The sequence below is a fragment of the Curcuma longa genome, chromosome 11 (genome assembly GCF_044706935.1).
Source record: "Curcuma longa cultivar G26 ecotype Majalengka, Jawa Barat chromosome 11, ITB_CL_G26_1.1, whole genome shotgun sequence".
NCBI lineage: Eukaryota > Viridiplantae > Streptophyta > Magnoliopsida > Zingiberales > Zingiberaceae > Curcuma > Curcuma longa.
Window position 1 is genome coordinate 7,951,917 of NC_133871.1, and position 16,981 is coordinate 7,968,897.

The 16,981-nt window shown below is 34.3% G+C and overlaps 1 protein-coding gene across 1 annotated transcript; it reads right to left on the bottom strand.

Annotated features, from left to right (window-relative positions):
- Positions 1-416: 416 nt before the first annotated feature.
- On the bottom strand, positions 417-13,795 carry LOC141839881 (putative elongation factor TypA-like SVR3, chloroplastic). The gene is made up of 14 exons (XM_074727730.1): positions 13,488-13,795; positions 11,171-11,280; positions 9,961-10,164; positions 8,563-8,739; positions 8,312-8,464; positions 7,801-7,890; positions 6,711-6,845; positions 6,464-6,580; positions 5,363-5,514; positions 5,205-5,289; positions 4,962-5,056; positions 3,486-3,651; positions 3,207-3,402; positions 417-881 (listed from the first exon to the last, which is right to left on the bottom strand). Exons 1-14 carry the CDS (start codon positions 13,720-13,722, stop codon positions 748-750), a joined length of 2,049 nt encoding a protein of 682 aa, XP_074583831.1. The 5' UTR covers positions 13,723-13,795; the 3' UTR covers positions 417-747.
- Positions 13,796-16,981: the final 3,186 nt, after the last annotated feature.

Here is a 16,981-nt window from a genome sequence, read left to right on the forward strand (position 1 = left end):
TGGAAGAGTAAGTAACTTTTAGGCCCGGGACTTAATTAAATTAGTTATGAAGAAAAAAATTACTGAAGTAAACAAGAATCAAATTTTGATAAAATTGAGATAATATTTTCTTTCATCGTGGTCAACTGCAACTTCTCAATTTACTTCCTCATAGATGACCATGAAATTGACTGTGTGAGACAAGATAATGAATTTTACTTTTTACTAAAGTAAATACCTTTTAACCGAGATGAACGATTTAAAGGTATATGATTAGAGAATTAGTAAAATATCATTAAACCCTTTCCTCGCAACCAGCCATCAACCAGAATCTGCCATTGACTGTGAAAATAAAAGAGTGGAAGGATGAAAAATAAAGATACAAGTGAAAATTTCAATCCCTCCACTATCACCTCAATAATTATCCAATCAAACAATTTTCTTCCAACAAGATTTCTTGCATTGAGTGTCAAGAAAATTCCATGTACCAGGAATTGAGCCTTTTTTTACATCATGTTTTGAGGTACAAAAGATGCATGCTTTGAATAATAAACATGTTCCAAAGTCATTTATAAATCTATGAATATAAATGTAAGATTGCTTTGTAGTGGTGTAAAATTGTATCGGTCTTGTGTATGTTGCAATAGGACGAGGTGTATTTGCCTAGTTAAGCTTCGCAGCTAGTTCACGGAACTATGAAATATTGCCCCCGCACAAGGGCTATCAATGGAAGTATCTGAAAAATCGACAACATGGCAGCCTGATCCTTCACCTTTTCTTAGCAAGCCGCTTTGGGTTTTTGCACATGCGGATACTCAAGGGAGTCACCTCGACCAATTCGTCTTCTTGGATATATTCGATACAGTCATCCAAACTGTAGCTTAATGGTGTATCAAGAACCACTGCAAGGGACGTCTAGTTAGATGATTGTACAAACACAACACAAGAGAACATGAAATGAAAAATCTCCAATAGAATATGTTTTAATATGCAGACTGATGGTTAGATACTATGTTTGTTTAATGATGGTAGAAAGATTTATTTGGGCCATATGCATAAGTAGAAATAACAGCTATGCACAAATAAACATCCAAGCCAACCACAATAAACTAAATATTGCAAGGCTAGGCTGGTTGTGGATGTTTGCTGCTTGATCACATGATCAAATTTCTGAAACTTGAATGACAATAATAGTGTGTTTCCCATGAGGAAAGGAAATGCGGAGAGAAATAAGGTGACAGATTTCTCCAGCGGCAGTTTCAAGGAAATGAGAACAGAAATAAGGTGACAGATTTCTCCAGTGGCAGTTTATAATTATGCTTCTTTCAGAGGAAAAGAGGGAGGATGAAACAAAATCTTATTTCAATTTTGCTCTTCCTTTAAATTTGGTCGGAACCATCACATTTATGTGCAATAGAGCTCAAATCTAATATTTTATTTTTGCAAATAAAATATTAAAATTTAAGCTTCCCTCACACTTTCATTGTTTCTCATGAAACATTGAAGCAACAACTCTTCTATGTACCAATACTACCTCAAGAGATGTGCAGAAGATGTTAAAAAGAAGACCTGGTAAAGTTCTGACATTCATCTAACAAATAGAAACGTTTTGTAAGAGAAAAAATGACTACCTATCTTTTGAAGTTGCAACAGTCAGCATGTGATAAAGTATCGTGGACTAAAAATAAAATTAGAGTTCCAACTCTATTCCACGGGAGGAAATATCAAGAGAAGACTATTTATGGTCATTTTAGTCTGAGGGAGGGAGATGTCAAGAGCAATAAAATCTAATATCAACTTCCAAACAAAAAAGATGTTGGAAGAGATAGATATTATCTTACATCGTGCAAAAGAAGATGAGTGGAAGATGACATTTGAAACCTCACAGTACTTCAACATGAGACAAAAACGACTAGATGCAGTGATGCTTTGATACTCTAGCTTTAAAATCTACCTTTTTGTAACCATTAATAATTGCAAAATATATACATTTATCTATCCAACCATAAGGTAGATCGGCTGCTATGCCTCCCATGCAAAAATAAATTTCTTCTCATTTCAATGTTTTTTTTCTTCCTTTAGATACGTCTCTTTATTTTTAGCCTGATTTTCCTTAAATACCTAATTTGAATGAATGAATAAAGAAACTATTGATTCTAGGCATGATTCAGAGGTCCTATCCTGAACAAATTTCTGTGTTTATGCAAATACTATGGGCAGACTAGAAGATACATATCTGTGCTGCCAAATCAACCACCACAAATAGTGACACCTTAAGCCTTAACCAGCAATTCAAGTTCGAGGAAGCCATGGAAGTGAGTGAAAAGACACTGTGGTTGAGGTGCAAGAATCAGAGTGGAAAGGAAGAGCATGAACAGAGAGTAAACATGAGAGAAGGGCGCAGAGTTGGGAGGAAGCAAAACGCAGGGGCGCAAGGAAACATTGTGATCATGGATGGTAGTTGCAAACAAGAATCCTAACAAGGGAATTTTTCCACTGCAAGGAGGCCTGAAAGTGGATACATTCACTGATCTTATCATGATGGAGAAGATACGATGACTTCATAGCATATTCTTATAAGGGGGAAGACACAGATCAAAACCAAAGAGAAAGATTGTTCCCTAGACTGATGCAGGGAGGTAGTGAGGCTGACTAGTTGGCTAACATGTGACAAAAATAGCATGGCTAAGTTATCCACTGGTCTTCATTTGGCCACACAATGAGAGACGTAGATCAAAATAATTATACAATTAGTTAGTGTACCTAGTAACAAAACTTATTTTGGAGCCAATTTAAAGAGCTGTCTCATGCACTTCTAACTAAAAACTGTTTCTTTTCCTGAACTAAGGCTGAAGACATGCCAGAAAATATCAGAATTTGACAAACTGAAAAGAACAAAGATCACACACATGCTACACCATTCAAGCTAATTTAAACAAATCAAGTGTGACAAATTTAATAGATAATTTCTATTTTCAGTAACAATAGAAATAGCAAATATATAATCAACATATGGAGTTATCCCTTGTTTACCGAGAATCTTCAGTTTATGAAGGATCCATAGGGCAATGCAAAGTAGATGCTTCATAAGGCATAAAAAAGTATTCACAAAATTAGTAGGCACTGGACATTTGTCCACCAAAAAGAAATGAATGAGCGTGTTGGACATGCGAAGGAGAAAAGTATGGTTTGAAATTTCTAATTCATGTATAAATTAATGTAAGTACCTGTCTGTTCCTTGTTAGATCGTACATTAGTTGCAGCCTTCTTTTTGCATACATTTAAAGACAAATCACCAGGACGCTGATGGATGCCAACTATTTGACCTTTATATACTTCCATACCAGGGCCAATAAACATCTGGCCTCTTTCTTGTGCACTAAAAAGGGCATAAGAAGTAGTAGTTCCTTCTTCAAAAGCAACCTGTGGAATTTTCATACTTCAGTGACCAACTGCACCATAAAGGTTGGTGAAAGAAAAACTAGTATCAGATTATATGATATCACCAAAGATCCCTGATCACGGGTGTTAATATCTCCTCCCCACGGTTGATAGCCATCAAACACTGTGTTTAAAACTGCTGTGCCACGAGAAACTGTCAGCATAGCATTCCTCAATCCAAGAAGTCCACGAGTAGGGATTTTGTATTTAAGTAGTGATGTCCCCTCCGCTCTAGATGAGAAAGAAAGAATTATTACATGAGTATTTCTTAAAGGAAAAGAAAATATAATAAATAAGATGTTGCTCAACATATCCCACAAGACAGATCATAAAAAGGCTGTGTAAACGAACTTACACAGTCCTGCACAAAATTCAAGCTAAGTTTATAAGGCTGTGTAAACGAACTTACACAGTCCTGCACAAAATTCAAGCTAAGTTTATGTAAGTTTTTAATTGTTGCTAGGTGTTACCTAGAGAACAGTGGCCAACCAAGTTCAAGAATATATATCACAGAAATGCACTACAATGGCTGTCATAATTTGGCATAACACATGCAGTAGGCCAGCAAATCATGATGATGGCAGTGCCAAAGAATGTGCAAGAGTGAGAAAAAGATGCTTCAGAGAGCAAAGATGCCATCCCTGGAAAATGTCGTCTGCTGCTTTTTCTTTGCTTGATGTTTATTCATCATTATTACAGATTCTAACATCATGAGACTCCACATAAAAAACAAATAAAAGCCACAGATACTCAGCAACACCACCCAGTATGGCCAGTATTTAATGGTCCAACTATGGGCCAGTACAAAGACCATGCAATTTTGAGCTGTTAAAGAGACCACATTTTCTTGTTTTGAGCAGAGGTAATTTTCGCCCAAATGCTCATTTTCTACTAACAAAAAATTTCCATAATCTGCACCAAACATTGGAGAATGCAAATTTATGGAGCAGCATGATAAAGATAGGGTGTAGAGGTTGCATCACATAGAACTGCTAATGTCAAATTACTTGAAACTAAGATAGTGGCAAACTCACAGGTCTAAAACTTTCAGAAGCGGTTGATCCAATTGTTGGCTTGTAATTATTCTAGGATAGAAAAAACTATGGTGTTAAGTGGTAACTAACTTTGTGCCGAAAGGACTAATGAATATTTGATTGTGAGAGAAAAACACTTCTATCTGCAAAGGAATCAAGCAATTGAACTTGCATATACAATGCACTCGATATGGAAATTAAGAGGTCAAATAGAAAAATAAACAGGTTAAACATTACAAGCAAATAGTACACAAATGGATAATCCTTCACAATTGGATAGCTTAGTGGTAGACATTTTCTGTGGATAAAATCCAAGAATAGCAAGCATAAATCATATCTTTATTCATATATGAACTTGGCAGAGCTTCTCAATTGAATTACCGAAGATTAGCATCTATAAAATGTGATAATAAAATTATAGAGAAATATTTATATAAACAACCATACAAGGAAAAACTGCAATAATGCAGTGAACACGTGAAAATTGAGAGAGGGGAGAAGACAAACCCAATCCCCTGCATATCAAACATTTGTCCACGCCTTTTTCCTAATAGTTCAACAACCGGTCCCATATGTTCTTCAGGCACCTCCACTGTAGCAATCTGCATGAACATTTAATAACAATAGAATTTCCATCTGCAGCATTAATTTGCAAAAAAAAAAAAATTTAAGGGCTAAATTATACACCTATCCTACAAGACAACATATCTCCTTTTTTTGGTTTTTGCAGAGATCACTAGGAAACTCTACCTCAAAAGGCTCCAGCAATTTGTCATTTATGGTTTTGTTGATAACCTTAGGTGGCCCCACCATAAATTCATAACCTTCTCTTCTCCTGAGCAAATGTAGAAAAGTGGGTTATCAACTTTTAGTTTTCTTATTTAAATCACAGGCTCGAGGATTCTTACATATTTTCAATTAATATGGTGATATGAAGTGTCCCCCTCCCACTAACAATAAATGTATCAGCTGTTTCACCATCTTCTACTTTCATAGCTAAGTTTCTTTCAAGTTCACGATAAAGTCGATCCCGGAGATTTCGACTTGTTACATATTTTCCCTGAAAATCAAATACACAGTAGGGAGGTTATCTCATTTAAAAGAAAGTTGCTTACCTATACAGATACTCTTGGTGATTCATTGTCTACGGTTGAGAAGTTTCAGAATGAAACAAGCTCAATTTTTTGAACCTTCATCATGCTCATATGGAGAACTTTCTTTTCAGACTCAAAATGTCAAAGAATCTGAAACTCTTCCTAAAAAGAAAATTCAAGCATATGCAACAATATGTCTAATATTAACAGCATCTGCCTTGACAAATCCTAATTACATAAGTTGTTTATTATATATAACTATAGCAAACAGTAAACCATGAGTCTTTAGTAATTGGACTTGAAGACAGCATACTCTATTGTTTGGTGCTATATTGATTGCATTGCAGGTAACTTACAGAAAACATATGTAGGCATTTTGTGTGAATATTACTGTTTAGTATTCATATACAGAGACATGGCAACATACAAGATGGATAATGTGATCAATTGCTAAGCTTTCAAAATGTTTTAAATAGATTGTGAAATGCATAAGGAGGCAAATCAACAAGAAGAGAATAAATAAGATTAGCAACTCGGTAATGGTCTTAGGTTACCTAATTGATTGACCTATCAAAAAACATTCACAAGAATTGCATGAAAAATTAGTTATATGATGTATACTGATGAAATGGACTATTAAAATTCATCTGATTTACTTAAAACATATGCCAAGAAGGGCCAGATGGAAGACTTGTAGGTCAAAATCAAATAACCAAGCATGACAAACAATGAAGAGAGTGTAGTCAATGGTGAGAGCAGACTACATGGATTTCACAGCAACCATTGAGGTTGCACACTTTAAAACCATTAAGATGCTCAAATATGCTTCAAAAATCACACTTTGTACAATGTTTCTTTTGCATGGTGAAGCACTTCCTTGACCATCGTAACATAACCCTATTGATTTAACTATACCTCCCGGCCAACAAAAGGTGAAGTGTTGATATAGAATGACATTCTGACAGTTGGCTCTTCCACCCTAATGGTAGGTAATGCTTTCCCCAAGCTTTTGTCAGCTATTGTTTCACCAATCTGCAACATAATTATAACCATAAGTGATAACAACATGAATATGAAGTTGGTAAATAGTTTAGCGACAAGTGACAACCATTTCTCCTTAGGTCCTAGAAATATCATAATAACAAAAAGATGAGATTCTAACCATAATATCATTAATACCACAAACAGCACATATATCACCAGCCTGTACTTGTTCAGTTGGAACTCTGCTGAAATTCTCATAAACAAATAGGTCACTGATTTTTGAAAATCTGCATGTGTCATCTGAAGTGCATACCTATTAGAATTCAAGCATAGGAAGAAAATTAATAATGGATGAAACTATCAACACCAAATGATTTCCTTTCTAGCTATACATAGCTTGTCTAAGAAGGAGAAAAAAGCAATGGAGAGCATGATAAAGGATGTTGTAGCCTCAAAGAGTACATAGCCTTGAAGGTTATGGTCTCAAAGGGTTGCACAATGCATAACACAGGTAAATGGTGTGTAATAAAGGAATGTTGTATCCCCCCAAAAAAGATTTTTTTCAAATGAGTGGTTGCCACTACTATCTATAGTAGCAACAAATTGAACCATGTCAGTCCCAACTATTTGGGGGCAGCTATCATGTTGCCTAGAATTTTCTTGATGCCCTCTACTATCACACCTTCAAACCTTAATTCATTCAATAAAACTTATTAGTAGTTGGACATATTCAAATCATGTTAATCCATTTTCACCTTATCACCAAATGGAGATACGACTGATTGCTCCCTGAGAGTGAAATTTCCATTTTAACTTTTCTAATAACCTCACACATGCATATTATGATCTCCATCTCTGGTATATTAATTTTGTCCATATTAGCTTCTAATTATCCAATACTAGCATTTCTTTATCTTTTCGATGATATTAATCTCACTAATAATAATAATTGTGAAATTCAACTTCTATTATTTGCTAAAATGAAATTCAGTAACTACTTTGCCATAAAATATATTCCACAGTAGGGGCAAAGTGACTAAGGGTTATTAACTAGGAAGACAACAGAACTGTTTATTCAGAGGAAGCCATACTAGGTATAGACTCGCAACAAAGTTCTAAATGAAATTCCTCCATAGAGAAGTTAAGAACACTACAAAGAAATGAAGTAAGCACGTTGAAAATGATACTGTATAGTCATACAATAAACAACACTAAGAATATTACAGTGATACTATAGATTAAAAATACACAAGTTGAAGAATTCTCACCCTCACTTCCATGCCTTTTTGCAACACACCAGCATGCAATCTTCCAATTGCTATTTTACCTTTATGTTCATCATATTCAGTGTTTGATACCTGTGACAGAATCAAAAACATAATAGAAATTTATTAAAGCTTTTCTATAATAAACTTATTATAAAGATAAAGAACCTCATCAACTATTAGTCTATATTTGACTTGAGAAGATTTCCAGTATATCAACTTTCCAGGGACAATAAGATATCAGTAGGGACTTGGGCAAGACAATTAGACATCTCTCCGAGTTTTATGAAGTTCGAAAAAGTTGAATTTGTTCCTGGATCTGGTAAATTGTTCGATTCAAAAGTTCATGAAATAAATATGTAAGTAGATTATATCCACCTGAATAACAGACCCTCTACCTGGAGCCAATAGCCCATCTATCAGAAGATGGACCAAACTACAAGAGGCTTTGAGCTAATCATGACAATAAGGATGGGTAACACAATGAGAACTAAAGTAGAAAATAAGCACTGACAAGCATTTGCATTGGACCAGCTCTGTTAATACTGGGCTCTGGTATGCATCTAAGAATAGCCTCAAAAAGTGGCCCAAGATCATCAGCAAGATTGTCTGGAGATAATCCTGCCTTCCCCTTAATGCCGCTTGCATAAATCACTTGGAAGTCACACTGCAGACACAAGAAATAACTTGAGTTTTGACAGGTAAAGTGGATAAGAATTCCTCAAGTTAAAAGTTAAAGCAGATCAATCAAAGCGCAAAGACTACCTGTTCATCAGTTGCATTTAATTCAATAAAAAGTTCAAATGTGGAATTTATCACATAGTCTGGGCGAGCTGAGGGTCTATCAATCTTATTCACGACTACAACAACAGCATGACCAAATGCTAAAGCTTTCTTCAATACAAATCTTGTTTGTGGCATAGGGCCCTCTACTGAGTCTACCTGCAGAAATAGAAACTACTACTTAGTTACTGGAAATGGAAGCTGAAGATTATATGTAAGCAAACAGAGATGTGGATTTTTGAAGATATATACACCAGAGAATACTAAGAAAAAGTTAGTGATATGTTATAATGATGCAACTACTAGATTCAATGGATGGAGAAGTGGCACAAGTCTACAATTAACCAATCAGCTTGTATGCCTAGAGTGTTATCTAGAAGCTGAAGTGACAAACTTTTTGTGCATCAAAATTGGTGGGGGCCAATAAAATATTCTTCCAACAATTAACTAGTTTGGTGATGTGGATAAAAACAACCACTATGTTAGAAGCCAATAGATGGCCAACACGTACCAACCAATGGCTCCACACTATATGAACAAGTTCAGTCCAAATGCTTCAGGCTTAGCCAATAAGGGAGCAAGACATGTCCGATCATGGAGAAATTGCTCCAAAGAAAAGCTGTCTGTGCTTGGAATCCCAACCACATGGTGCTTTGGAAGTGATCCAGCACTTACTTTGAGGCCTATAAAAGGCCACATGGAAATGGAATGATCTTTTGGACATAATAAAATTATAAATATGGATGCACAATGCTCTAAGCAGCACCATAGGCATAGTCCCCACTTCAATCCAACCTTCCACATAACACCACTTTAGCTCATCAACTTCCCTATAGCCAACTTCCATATAGCCCATTTCAACCTTGTTCCCCCCACCCAACCCCTTTCACCCTGTGAAACATCAACCACATCAGGCAGAAACCCAACCTAATTCACCTCAAACGAGTTGCATACAACTTGATAGAACTGAATCCACTTCAGTCAAGCCCCCATTCACCTTAATTGAACTCAAACTAGTTCAAGCAACTTAACCCAACTCCAACAACCACCCAAAACGGAGCACAAATTCCACAATCTATAGCAATTTGACCATAACATTTGGTTTTCAGAAAATTAATGGCAAACAGGAAATATATTCCATGATTGAAGCATTGCATAAATTAGTTCCATGCATTTTAATTAGGAATTTGGAGTTAAGAGATTTAAACTTGTAGCAATCACATATGCCATGACTTTTATTTGGGTAGCCACAACTGAACAATAAAAGCATATCCATTCGTGTATTAATTTGAACAACACAAGTCGACTATATGAATACAATCAAAAGGATTAATAGCTCATAAATATAAGAAATTACATAATTAACACTCAAGGCAGTACCACAAGAAGAACGCCTTCAACCATGTTCAGAACCCGTTCAACTTCACCACCAAAATCAGAATGTCCTGGAGTGTCAATTATATTTATCTTAGTACCCTTGTAGGAAATTGATGTATTTTTGCTAAGTATTGTAATTCCCCTTTCCCGTTCTAGATCATTTGAGTCCATTATTCTCTCTTGTACAGTTTGGTTATCACGAAAGACCTGAAAGACATGTCATGATGATGGAAATTAGTCACTGGCATAATTAATTAATCCATGCAAGCTATCATAAGTGAAAGAAAAAAAAACACAAACAGTGAACACCGTTCCAGTTATGACAAATTTCTTGTATGGGTGTCTCCATTCATGAATTATGTTAATTTGGATGTCACTTGATTCTATATACATTGTGCAGGAATGAAATTGATACCAACAATTTTTTAATGTGAAAATGCTGTGTACTAGGAAGAAAACATACAGAAACATAATAGTGATACAAAATGTAGACAAATAAATATTCTAAATCAAAAATATGGCAGGCCATGTATAGTACAAATGATAACATATGCAATACGACATTAATATTAAATATGCAATTGCAATCATCAGAGATGATATGAGATTTTTGCACGAGAAAAATGATAAGTTTAAGTAGCAAGTATGAAAGCAACTAATTGTAGTATCATTTAATTTCAAAAATATAGAGATAGCAGTATATCCTGACAACAAAGGTAAGATAGGTGACAAATAAGGCACTGAGGTTTCATAGAGTTTAACATTTACAAGTATGGTATTGTTATCCTGAGCAGATTACTGGTTCATAGTTTATATAACTGACATCCGAAAGAACAATGCTAAAACCAATCAATTCTACTCTATAAGATTGAAGCCTTGGTTAAATTAGTATATAATAGAAGACATGTACAGGTTCATCGTTAGTATTTCGATCAAGGATTATGTTAGCATGTATTATCATTTAATTTCTTCAATCACAATCAATTAGTAGATGTAACAATAGAGCTTATTATATATCCATCTTATCCATATTCAAAATATCAACAAAGAAGACAAAAACTTTTTCAAGAAAAAACTCAAGGAATCCCTAATTACCCTACACAATCTTTTGTAACTTCTAAAGAATGAGACACTTCATGGAAGTGTTCCATCCATATAACCACAAAAGGAGTGTCAATGGATAATTTAGTGGTTGATGCAGACGTCAAGTTACCTTAGCTTGCTTTAGCATTGCATCCACCAAGGTAGTCTTCCCATGATCAACATGAGCAACAATTGCTATATTCCTTACATCTCTTCTTGTTGTTGACTTCTTCTTTGATACTGCAACATATTAGAAAAGTGTGCCCTCTAAAAGGATAATTTAACTAAAATGTAAAGGAAAGAGAGAGAGAAAAAAGGAAATTCAAGATATTAAAAAATTAGAGGCTAAGAAGGATGAATATGAGTGTGTGTACTGAAATCCTGTACCATGCCATGAAATCATGGTAAGAACAATAAAGAAAGATTCACATCAACTTAATTTATAGCAGTCTACAATGATCTTGTATCACCTTCCATAAAGATTAATTAAGCATAAGTTGCTTCCAATCAAACAGAATATAATCTGGAAATTCTGTTAAATTTATCTCACATCATCTAGATCAGCTTAAGGTCTACAAAAGTGATAGGACTGCATCTAGACAAGGTTATGATATAGATTGTTGCTCTAGTTTGCTCTATTAGGATTTGAGATCATTAGGAGTAGAAGAAACTAATATCCTTTCACTTTCTTTCCAAAATGGAAAACATATGTTGCCTGTTGATGCCTTGTCATCTATTTTCTAGCATCTCCTCTTTATCTTCTTTTTTATACTGTTGCTGACAACATCCATGACCGGCTATACTCATTATTTACCTTATTCTTAGCTTTGCGTTATCATTATGGTGCCTTCTTTCTTTTCATTTTTTAGATTGCACTGGGCAATATCTTTCTCGGTACTGCTTCTCATACAATTGAACCCAATCTTCACAGTCATCTTTATAGTGAACAGAAACACACATGCCAGTTTATTTTTAACAAATAAGGGACAGGTACTATTTTGATGAGTAAATATCATGGAATACTACATGAGTATTTCTCAATATTTTGACTATAAAATATTCATATGTTGAATCATTGTAATGTATACCTTGCTTCCATGAGGTGCACACCTCACTTTGTAATTAGATTTAAGAGATCTTAATACCTTGATGCAACGTAAACCTTCCACAATTTCCAAATGAGATATAAAAGCAATGTTAATACAAATATTCAAGACTAACAAACTATGTATATCTGATGTTTGATTTTAGCGTGCTCATAAGTCTTATTCAAATTTGATTCATAACTGAACACTTAGGTCGGCTAAACATATCAATTCCAGATTAACTCCACGAAGGTCATGAATGAAACATGAAATGAGAAGTCGATCAAGCATAAGATTAAAAGTATCTACGCAACATCTCGAGTGATTCAAAGAGTCAATTAAGTACATTTTGAAGCTTTAGTTACCAGAAATGTGCAAAATATTTTTATGTTGGCTCAAGAACCAAGACAACTTACCAAGGACATGCTTAAGAGTTTAGATTAAGTATTGTCCATATCATCTTCCAAACACTCACCTATAAATCAATTTCTTGCAACTAGGTCTAGGTCCTATTTGAATATTCTTATTAGTCTAAGATTAAAACAATATAATTTTGATACCATATCAAGTGTCGGCACACACTGTTGGTGGAGAATTGGAGACGAAGGGAAGAAGCACATGAGGAAGAATAAAAAGAAGAGAAGTTGAATATGAATATAATAAGTAGATAGTTGAATTAAATTTTATTGTATTATGTCATGTCGATACTTCGCACATTTCAGCATGGGTTACAGCATGTCGAAATCAATTCAGATAAGTTTATTTATTTACTTTTCTACTTTTGATAGAAGTATATTAATTAGTAATTGAATAAAAAATAATCAAATTCAATGTGCTTGAGATGAATTCATATAATCTTCTTCCACTTTACTTATTTACTCATAAAAAATAATATAGAATTGGGTGAACAATTGAATTAGAAATTTAGATAAATAATGACTGCTATCCTATAATAATTGATTTCATATAAGTATGAGCATATAATTGATTTCTGTCAATTTCTACGTGCTCACAAATTCTTCTCTGTAGGTTCTTTCAACAATTTCAGATAAACAGGACAGCGTTTTTTTAATAAATGGTCTCTTCTTCGGTTGAGGACAACGCTTTCAACAAGTTTTTGCTATCAGATTAGCTTCCACATATTCATGCTCGACAAGACTTCTCCTGCTCATAAAACCTTTCAATTACAATGCCAAAGGTTGAGAACCTGAGGCCACAGCTCATATTAAAACCAATGCTACCTAATCTAAAAAGTAACTATAGTCTGTCACGGAGAGTTCACTACAGCTTGTGGCATACCACAAAATAATCTAAAATCCAAACAATTGATTGTTAAGATCGAATCGGAACTAAAACAAGTACCTGAGGCTTCGTGCGCAGTGGTGGGCGTCGCCGAGCACCGGATAGCCGTCGAACGCGACGACCTCAGCTGCTTCGCCAGACGTCCACTGTGAGCGAATGGATAAGAGACACCACCGGCAAAGGGCCCATTGGAGAAACCGACGATGGCCGGCGATCCGCTGAGGTCTCGGGAAGTGACCGCGTTCGGCGGAAGAAGACGAGGAGCTGGCGGAGCAGACGGGATGCCGGTCGCCATCTCCCCCGCTCTCTTGGGGAGGAGCGAGAGGGAGTGGATTGGGCAAGAGAGGCCCGAAGCGAAGCAGCAGAGGGGGAGGCCAAACCCTGACCCTGACCCTTTTATCGACCAGCTCGCTGGACGACCGCAGCCTCAAATGAGAAATAAATAAAATAAATAAAAATGGAAACAACGACCACAGAAACAGACGGTGGGCGTTCAATCATCTACAACCCCTACCGATCCGCCTACGTGTGTAAATTAGCAACACTATATAAGCTATGAGGAAAACATATATAGATTTAAAGACATTACATAGCCGTATAACTGAGTTAGTTAAGACGAAATAGAATTGAAACAGAGTTGCAAAAGAGAGCAAAAGTTTGAATCTCATGATGGAAACATTGAATTGTGAATCACCAAGTCTGGGAATATTAACACCTAATCAACAAAACATCTTGTTAGATTAGCAAAACAATAAGTCCAATCAACAAAATACTTTGTTCATAGGCACTAATTAAGTTATCGAGAATGTATGAAACACGACAAATTGGGAGATCTATCAACTAGTAAGATTGTGTCGAGTTGGAATATAAGATTGTATAGTGCATTTGGAAGCCTAAAAGCATCAATCACAAGTATAGACCATCTCGAACAAATGTACTAGTCTCTTTGAGCAATGCTAGCTACCTAAATGCTAATTATGGATGCCAATGAAGGATTTAATCACCTTGTATTATTCTATACTCTCGTGTATTGGGACTTTAGACATTGTTGCAGACCTAAAAGGATCTCTAGGCTTGGTGTTTTAATCATTTTTTAGATCCGTGTATGAAGCTGTTTGACACTGAACAGTCACTAGCAGAATCTACACACACACAAAAACACCAAAAATGATAAACTCTAGCAAGATTTCGATATAAGAAAACGATAAACCTCTTTTTCTTAACAAAGAAGAAAACTCTTGATCTCCAAGCGATGGAGGCATTTCTACACCTTCAACAAGATGGCATTAGATTCTCATTGGCAATGAGAAGAATAACAGCGGCGACATAAAGAGATGAAATGTGAAGAAACTCTGGAGCAGAAGAAATGACCTCCCTTCCTGCTTAATCCATGCGCCTCCTCTTTCCCACTCCCCCCGCAGCACTGCAGCAAAGGGCAGAGACGAAGGCAAAACCAGATGCCAAATAAGCTGCCCGGCCTAAGAAAAGACCCCAAAACTATTTATTTCAAAAATACTTTTATTTTTAATATTATTATAACAATTACGATAGATGTAATAATTATTAAATTATTATTATACAAATTTTAAAATAATTTTAATATAATAATATTTTATATATAAACTAATTTTAAAATAGTCTTAGGATAGAGAGTGTGTTCTTTAGTAATTAGAATCGTCAAATTGACGAGCTTACAGCTCTACTTATTAGATCGATTTATCCTGTTAAATAATTTTAAATAGATAGAGTTAAAATTTTATCAATTTATTTTAAAGTGGGTTCAAATTATTTGACCCGTCTAGATCCATGATCCGCATAGATCAGTCCGTGATGAATTTAAATTGGTTCACGAATTTAAAAATATTTATTTATTTTTTCAAAAATAAAATTAAAGTAAAAAATATAATGAACTAATATCCGTTTAAATCATAATTTAAAATTAAAATTTTTAAATTGACCCGTTTAAAATATAATTCAAATTTAAAATTTTTATTTTAAATTTTTTGATAGGTCCCTAGATTGGTTTGTCTAATCCGTAATCTATTTTAGGTTGAGCTGGATTGAAAATTTTTCAATCAACAAAGTTGGTGGGCAAGCTAGTCTCCTCCCTCGCATATGCCATATGTTTGATGGATTGGTCCGTCTCATCATCATGAGTTGATCTGTTTCATTATTTTATTCATAATATAATAATTAATCAAATAAAAATATGTTTTTAATTATAATAAATTAGTGAAACTCATCATCTCAACAATTCTACGATCATTTTAACTATGAAAAATAAATCAAGAAGTTGTAGTTGATCATTATGGGAATAATATTTTTCTCAGCTTTATTAAAATTTGATCTTTGTCTTGCAATGATCAATTCAATTCTGCCATAACGTAAAAATAAAAACAAACAAAATCTTCTAATAAAAACATAATAGAGTGTCTATTTGATTTTTTTTTTGCTTCTGATTTTTGCCCAACATCATTGTGTCTCGATGAGATTTCAGTTGAGTATTAGGCATTGTGTTTCTTGCAATATATTTAAAAAAAAATTGACGAGGAGCCTCCACGTCATCACCTACTTTTTTTTTTAATTATTTTTTTCTTGATTTGCTTTAGAGACAAGTTCAAAGTAAAAGGGAGGAAGGAAGGGGACCATGGCAATGAGCGTGACCTTTTCCAATCCACTTTCTTCTTCTTTGTGTACCTAAAATCGTGGCCACCTTTGCCACTTTCCGAGCTTAAAAAAAAAGTCACAGAATTCTAATAAATTGACACAAGTGTGATAGATCTGATCCGACGTGGCGACTATGATTGCCATAAACGAAATGTAGATTGATTTCCAATGAATTTAAAATTATCAAGATGGCACATCATATTTCAAAAATTCTCTAATATTACGACAGTTTTGATTAAATTTGTTTTAATATGCTTAAAATTACAAAGTAATTATAGTTAAATTCATTATATATAATATTAGTCATAGTTGCTCAAATATTGATAAAACCCACTCTAGTTTGGTAAAATCCGATTCAATTTGATTATAATAATATTAGAATAAAATATATTTAAGATATAGAACTTCTTTTTTATTTTTAAAAAATAAAATGTGTTTGCGATGCTAATAAAAAAATAAAGGATATTTTTTCAAGTTAAAATAATAAAAGATTATAAAAGTTTTTTATGGAGCAAAGGATTAGAATAACAATAAATAATAAATAAAAGCCTGTGGGTTTTGAACGTGGGAATCCTATTAAAGTCGCTGTCTCGCAGATAATTCAACAAGTGGAACGATTAGAGGTATATAATTATTTTATCCTAAAGAAACGAAGGGATTATATATTTAATGAGGAAATATAAATTAATAATTTAATGGTTGGCCACCTATTTTATATTCACATATAATTTAACTATATATAAATTTATTTGATGAATGAAGTGTAGGACTAACTGTTCTTTAAAATTAAACAGGACTTCTGATTAAAAAAATTTGCACAATTATAGCACTCCCTGACACCGTTTTAGTGCGTCTTAACCTTTTTTTTTCTTTTAAATATTTTTTTT